The following is an 8194-nucleotide window of genomic DNA, read 5'->3' as shown; positions in this document are numbered from 1 at the left end:
CCTCTCTGTCTCTGTCTCTCTCTCTGTCTCTGTCTCTGTCTCTCTCTCTGTCTCTCTCTCTCTCTCTCTCTCTCTCTCTCTCTCTCTCTCTCTCTCTCTCTCTCTCTCTCTCTCTCTCTCTCTCTCCCTCTCTCTCTCCCTCTCTCTCTCTCCCTCTCTCTCTCTCTCTCTCTCTCTCTCTCTCTCTCTCTCTCTCTCTCTCTCTCTCTCTCTCTCTCTCTCTCTCTCTCTCTCTCTCTCTCTCTCTCTCTCTCTCTCTCTCTCTCTCTCTCTGTCTCTCTCTCTCTCTCTCTCTCTCTCTCTCTCTCTCTCTCTCTCAGCTGAAGTCATAATTTAAGTAAAACAACTTTCTATGGACCAATTTGTTGATAATATCAGGTTACCTTTTATTCATTCAAATAGTTATCTCTTGTCTAAATACTTAAAATGATCTTTCTGAGATTCTTAGACTCTTTCTGGAGATAGATCATTAGTCAATAATGCTCATATTTGGCAAAAGGCAATATATTACCCCTTTTCTTTGTACTTTGGGATTATAAACTCTTCAAATATGGAATTTCTTTCTGCTAAGTATGAAATTTGATTTTTAAAAAAGTGGTAACTGCAAAAAATTGTATCCCTCAAATTTAGTGCCTCTTGCCATAGTCTCAATATGAACATGCCCATTTTCTTTCTGATCTGGGCCAGGTTTAACTCAGGCCAGTCCTGTGCTTTCAAGCTTGGATTTGGAACACAATTAGACATTTGTAGGTGATAAAATATTTAACAAAGAGAACCTCACTTAACCATAAAAACTATTAATAAGTATGCAACATTGATTTTGATTTTGGTGAACAAAGGTCTCTCCTGCCCCCACACTTGCCACAGTGGCTATACTGGATATAAAAGACACCCCCCAAAGCAATGGAATTTCTGCTGAACCTCAGGGCCACTAACTCCCCATCTGCTAGGCTCTTTTATTCCTCGCAAGGAAGCTATGCCAATGGTTTTAGCCTTAATCTCATGAGCCAACCAAATCCTGAGGATGGCCTTCTAGTCCTCTTAAAGGGAAACAAGCCCATCTTCTATAAAATAGATGCCATTACTAGCAGCTCCTACCCCTTGGTGACCAGGGTCCCCCACATCTTCTGTGGGGTCTTTTACCACCTAAATGGATGGAAGACCAATACTGAGCAGCTGGCTTTTAGGCGGCAGCTCTGAAGGAGAAGCTCAATTCAGATCAGATCCTCTGCAAGAGTGTAGTTGCAGGAGCATTGGGAATGGTTTCAGGGCTGGTGCATAATTGGCTTCCCATTGGGACCGCACCACCATTTTTGCGAATCCTCCAACTGAGCTGTTTGCTTCTAGTTGGAGTTTTGGTCGAAAGTGCTAATCATAGTTATCACTTCACTTCCTTTTACAGAGTTAATATCCGCAGAACTTGGACTGTATCCCTCAGTCCCTATTCGAGGAAAAGCTAAGTTGAAGTTTTTGGAGTTATTTATTTCATCAGGATGAGTGTGTGGGATGTTAAAGAGTGTGCTTTGATACCATTTTTGTTTGTCTTCATCCAATATATAGTAATCCTTCATGGCATATAAAATAATTACCTAGAAAACGAAAGCAGTGAAAGTAACATCTTTTTGTGGGTTTTACCTTTTAAAAATGAGCTTTTTTTACAGTTTGAGTTAAGTAAATATTTAAGGTTTAAATCCAAAGGCCACTTCTTATATTACTTACTGAAATTTCAAAAGCAGCATTCATGTTCAAAAATTGAACATCTCAATATTAACCGTATGCTTGTCATGATAAAGAGAAAAATTCTGAAAAATTCTATATCTAAAATTATTCTATTTCTTAGTATTCACTTTTCACTTGGATTTATAGCTATAAATTTTAAAAATACTTAATGCTCACCTTTACATTCTTTTTTTATTACTTTACATTAGAATTGTGGACCCTTTTAGAGTAAGCTTTTAAAAATATTCCATCTAAAATAATACTAATCTCTTATTTGTCTGGATATTCTCAAAGCATCTTGTTAATGTTTTTAAGATGGTGACAGTGTTGTGTTTCCATTTCTAAAAAAACAAGTAGAACCTAAGTATTTACTAATTTACTAAACACTTAACTAATTTTGTGAAAAGCTTCTCGTTACTAATATTGTTGCTATTTGTTTTTTTACACCATAATCACTCTCCGTTGACAACTGTATGCAGATAGTTGGAAGTAAAGTTATGGTGAGTACAAATAATATGTTGTTCCCCTCTTCTTCTCCCCTGCCCCAGAATTACATGTGTATTTGTGGAGAATTGAGCATTTTAGAAGTATGTATGTGTGTGTGTATATGTATATTGATTATAGTGTTTGATTTGCTTAGTTCTTTTTTTTTATTTGCTTATTTTTCACCAAAGTAATGAGAGAAACATTGAGAGGAGGTGTTTTTCCATGTGCGGTTTTGAATCTCATTAAACTCTCTGTTATTTGAAGACTTTAAAAAATAGAATATGTTTCTGTTTCCCTACTTTTAACTAAGTTGAATTCACATTGTCTGAGATGAACACAACCTTGTCAGTCCTCTGGTTCCCACTGACACTGTGTTTCACAGTGGGGGCTGTGGAGCTGCCTCAGCTCTTCCCAGTGTTCCATTGGTGCTTACAGATACATGTTACTCAGGAATCTGCTGGTGGGGGTAGGGGTGGGGTGCTGCCTTTTGATTTATTCACTGTGCTTACTTGAGTTCTATTGTGTAGTTAGAATTAGGGTAGACTCTGATTCTCTTCCTGGTTATGGCATTGATTACCTTTGTGACTCTGTATAAGTCACATCCATTCTCTAGCTCCTTTTTATTATTTATAAAATATGGCTGCGGTGTGGGAAATGATGAGTTGGTGGATTTAGAAAAATATTGGAAAGGCTTGGACTTATGAAGGAAGATGTTATCTACCCTCAGAGAAACAGACCAAACCAGTATAGTATGGTGTTATATAAATACATATAAATGTGTATATATTTTTATATATGTCTATATATGAGTAGGATTATAGACATCTGTTATACATATATGCACATATATATGTGTACATACCTATACATATACACACATATACATGCATACACATACATAATACATATCTCTCCAAGCTTAATTGGAGTCTTCTTGGGAGCAGGAAAAATGGGAAAAAAAGAACAAAGGTAAAAATGCCCAGCAGAGAAAAAAATGAAACCTACAAGAATTTAAAGAATAGATGGACAAAACTAAACACAATGTGTAGTAGTTATGATATGGGCTTTCTTAAAATGGAAATTTCTTGCTTTGTATTTTGAATCTTTTCTTTTGTTTTTCTGTGAACATGGCAATTTTTAAAATTTTGTATTTAAGTTTTAGTATTTGAGTTTGTTTCTTTTTTCTTATTTTGTATATAAGATTGAAATAAAAAAATTACCAAAAATAAAATAAAATGAAGGATTAGGATAAGATGCTTTTTACTGTCCCTTCTAGCTTGAAATGCCAGTAGTTTTTTAAGTGCAACATTCTAATGCAATGGTTATTTACCATTGTGTATCATGCCAAGAGTTGGCCATATCGGGGTTGAGAGCCAGTCATAAAGACTTGAACTTTCTAATTTGACCTGATAGTGTACATATTACTTCTCTTCCTCAGAAGATTCATGGAAAACTTAGTGAAAATTTCTTATGAAATATCAGGGAAGGATGGTGCTTGACAAAGTAGAATGGTTAGAAAGACCCCTCCTCCATTGTAAGGTCCCTGATTAACAATACAAATTTGAGTCAGGTACTGGTGAAAAGTAACAAAAATAGCAGTAATATATAGAACCCATTGACATACTTTTCTGTTTAATCTTCCCAAAATCCCTGTGAGGTTCTTACTACAAATATCATCTACCCCCATTTTATAGATGAGAAAATCGAGGCTCAGTAAAGTCAAATAACTTTACATTAAACACACAGTTTGGTAAATAATGGAGGTGATTTGGACTCAGGTTTTGCTCATTCAGCCTCTATAGGCCTGTTTTCTTATCTGTAAAATAAGGGGTTTGCCCTAGCGGATCTCTAAGGTTCTTTCCAGAATCTGATCTATGAGTTTAGGATCATTTTGATATCAGTATGTTAGTGATAGGCCATAAAGATATCTAAAATCCTATGTGTGTGGTGGGGAGCTCTTGTTGAATTCATCCATGGTGCCTGTGACTGTAGGAAGGGTTAATGAGTTTGGTGGCTGAGTATTCCCTTAGGGAAGTGGATGGGGTTTCAGTCTTGTACAACTCATTGTTACCCCATTTGGGGTTTTCTTGGCAAAGATTCTTAAGTGGTTTGCCATTTCCTTCTCCATCTTATTTTATAGATGAGGAAACTGAAGCGAACAGAGTAAAGTGATTTGCCCAGGGTCATACAGGTAGTAAGTGTTTGAGGTCACATTTGAACTCGGTCCTCCTCACTCCAGGCCTGGTGCTCTGACCATTGTAGCACCACCTCGCTCTGCTCCTTGGGTTTCAATCCTAGCTCTGCTGCTCTCTTCATGCATCACCTTGGCCAAGTTACTTAACCTTTATGGTTATCCTTTGTGGAGCTATAAAATGAAGGGGTTAGACTAGGTGGTGTCATAGGGCTTTTACAGCTCTAAATGGGTGATCTCGTGGTCCTTCCTTTTGAATGGTTGCTCTTCCTTCTGTGGCCACTTGAGTTTTCTCCCGAGGTTCCATGACTCTTTCTCTTTCTTCCCTCTTAGTTTTTTGCTGAAGCTGCTGAGAAGCCCACTCTTCTTCTTAGCCTTTCCTCTCTCTGCCTTCCTTTGGAGGGGGGAGATAAAAGTTTAAAGTGGTTTTAATTTGCATTTCTTCTTTTCTTAGGATTTAGACTGTTCTTTCACATGGCCTCTGGTTGTTTGTCATGTTTGATGGCTATTAGTATGGTGCCCAAACTGTCAGTTAGCTCCACTATATATCATGAGCTTTTCGAGTCTTAGAAACTGACTGCCATTTATAATATTGATCATGGTTTCCTTTGAGGAAAAAACTTCACATAGTTAGCTTATATGTGATGTGTCAAAACACACCTCCCTAAGTCAGGGATTGCTTGCATTTCTAAGTGTTCTCAGGTGTTGAAACAAGATCCCCATAGGGTTAGGGATGGCTAGCTGGCCTCAGGCTGGAATATCACCTATACATTCATTTAGCTGTGACTTAACCCTCTTTGAATGTACTAATGCATTGGAAAACCAAGTGCTGATATGTTTTACATCTCAGGAACTTGGTTAGTTTTATTACCTAGAGCACCTAAAGTTTAATTTTCTTGCTTCTTTATCCACCCAAATAAATGAAACGTGTTTTGAATTTTTAAAAATCTATAAATCCAGTTTGTATAAACTTTAATTAAACTTGTAGCAAATTATGCTGTCATAACTTGTATAAATTCTGATAAATTTTTACAATCTTATTATTTGGAAGATAAATCAAAATGTGCCGTCTAGATCTGATATGAACATATATTAGAAAATGTATAGTCAGAATTTTTTCTAAGACCCCCCCCCAACATCCCTCCAAACTCCATAGAATACCTCATTTAATTTTAATTTGAGGTATTCTGAAGGGCCTGGAGTCAGGAAGATCTGAGTTCAGATTTAACCTTTGACATTTAACTAAGCTGTGTGACCTTCTTGGGCAAATCACTTAACTTTGTCTGCCTCAGTTTCCTGATCTTTCAAATGAGAGTAATAATAGCACCTACCTCCTAGAGTTATTGTGAAGACAAAATGAAATAGTATGTATAAAGTGCTTTGCAGATCTATCACTATTGTTATTATTGTTGTTATTGTTATGGCATGTCAAGTGTCTGAGACCAGATTTGAACTCAGATCTTCCTAACTCTAGGGATGATGTTCTATCCACTGCACCACCTAGCTGCACCTAATGTATTATCATCATCATCATCATCATCATCATCATCATCATCATCATCATCATCACAATTTCTTGTCCACTCTAGGTATGTTCAAAGAATGTTTGGACTCATTTTCATCAGTTGTTGCTTTGGCCATGTGTGATTATCCCCCAGATTTGGCAATTAAGGGATTATCCGAACTTTGGAGGGAGCAGTTTCAGTTCAGTAATGAGATCAGACCCCAGATTAAGATTTCAGAAGCACCTTGGACTCTTCCCTGCCATCCCAGCATGCCCATTGTCCAGATTCTGCCTCGGCACTTGCATGTCATTGTCATCCTTGTATTTCCTCTTGCACTGCTGTCAGTCTGTTGCACTCCTTTCTCTGTGTCTGTCTGTCTGTCTGTCTCTCTCCTTTGCTATTGTACTTTCCCCTTAGTAGGTCATTCAGCCCCTCCTCCATGTGCTACTATACCCTGCTGCCAGAGTAATCTTTAAAAGAAAAAAAATTGACAGATGTGTTTAGTACCATGGTCAATTCCCCATATTCCCCACTCCCAAATTAGTCCACTATTGTAACAGAACAAAATACTAAACTAAACTGACAGTTAAGCAAAACTGACCAAGAAAATAGTAAATCAGTGCTAGCACATAAAACACTTCATCCCCATGGTCACCCACCTCCGTAATGGGAGGGGAGTTGATGTTTCCTCATTTACTTTCTTAAGATGCATGTTGGCCATTGCAGTTAATGTGAGTTGGGCTGTCTTTTACTGATGCCTCTTGTTTTATTTATTATGTGTCTTAATCTCCTAATTCCCCTTTTCTTCATCTTGGGTGAATGCAGCTAAGTGTACCCTTATCTTTCTGCTATCATTGATCTATCCTTTCTTATGGCACAGCAATATTCCATTTAATTCTCCGTTTGTTTAGCGCTTTCCTTATTGACGAGTACCCATTTGGTTTCCATTTTTCTGCTACCACAAAAATTGTCACTATAAATATTTTGATATATATGGGGTGTTTCTTTCTGTGTTTGACCTTCATTGAGTATATTCCCAGCAGTGGCATTGCTGGGTCAAAGATCATGAACAGTTTAGTGTTTTTTATTGCATAGTTTCAGATTGGTCTACACAACACTTAGTGTACTGCCCCTGTTCCTGAGTGCTTTCTTCTGCCTATGATGCTTTTCTCTCCATTGGAACCCTACTTATCCTTCTAAACTGAGCCCATATGCCAACTCTTCCATGAAGCATTTCCTATGTCACTTTGGCCAGAAGTCAGGTTGTCTTTCCCTGAATTCCCGTAGCGCTACATTTGTACTTTGTTGTTTAACGGGCTTTATATCCCCTATAATTCCTAGCACATACTTTTCACATAGAACTAGGATTATTTATTTAATGCCTCTTTGGCTCCATAAGGCAGAGCAGGGTGGAAGTTAAAAAGAAGTAGGATTCTGTGATATGATGGGACATGTCATTAAGTAGTGAGTGTAGAGTACTCTAGCATCAGAAGAGACAAGTATCATTTTGGGCTGGAATAATTGGGGAAGATTTGATACAAATGGGAGAAGGAATGGAGCTGTAGCAGGACAGGGATTTCTCCCCGGCATAGTGGAGGCCAACCATATTTTATTTGGTCTAGATGTTTGCCATTGGGCTTTGAAGTGGGTTAAAGATTGTTATATCACCTCAGGATAACATTGACAAAGCTGTTTGAGGGGATTAATAAAATAACAGGATTTGACACAGATGAAATAGGTTACAATGAGAGATGGTGCAATCTCTCCCTGCAAATATTTACACATAGGAGAGATGATTTAGAGAAGGGTGAAGAGACTGCACCAATGGGACCTTTTCTGTCCCTTTTAATTTCAGTGCATTGTCTCCTAACCCGGAGAAGCAGATGATTTGTGGTATATTGTAGCATGTGCTCCAAAACAGTTAGCTAATAGCCAAAGGTCCCATCTAAAGAAAGGTCCCATATATAATAAAATATTTATAGCAGCATTTCTAAGTAGCAAAACACTTGAGAAACTAAGAATTCATTCCCCAGTGATGTCATTATTTCAAGCTGAAATTAATTGGCTTGTAGTCCAGGGGCTGAAAGCACAAGCCTTTTTATGTGATGTTCCATCAGATTGTGCTTAAGGAAGAATTTGACTGCATGTGGAAGATTTAATCAAACCTTGATGAGGTTTGAAAATAGTACTGTCGGAGGTAGCCCTTGATTTTCTCCATCTGTTCATTCACTGAAGTATTACTATGTCCTCTCAAGAAACCAGGCCTTTACCTACATGTGATTAGCATGGGAGA

General features: G+C 37.8%; 1 protein-coding gene across 1 annotated transcript in view; it reads left to right on the top strand.

Moving 5' to 3' along the window:
• DIAPH2 (diaphanous related formin 2) overlaps nucleotides 1–8194 on the top strand; it is an 873453-nt gene that overhangs the window by 77191 nt on the left and 788068 nt on the right. The window contains exon 5 of the mRNA XM_069065282.1: nucleotides 2199–2219. Within this exon, the coding sequence (XP_068921383.1) occupies nucleotides 2199–2219 (21 nt within the window). The remainder of the gene's footprint in view (nucleotides 1–2198; nucleotides 2220–8194) is intronic.

This window comes from Petaurus breviceps, unplaced genomic scaffold (genome assembly GCF_028583685.1).
Source record: "Petaurus breviceps papuanus isolate PSGF00001 unplaced genomic scaffold, PetGlider_PUasm1.0 90681, whole genome shotgun sequence".
NCBI lineage: Eukaryota > Metazoa > Chordata > Mammalia > Diprotodontia > Petauridae > Petaurus > Petaurus breviceps.
Note: the sequence above shows the minus strand (reverse complement) of the source record. Positions and strands in the feature narration are given on the sequence as shown.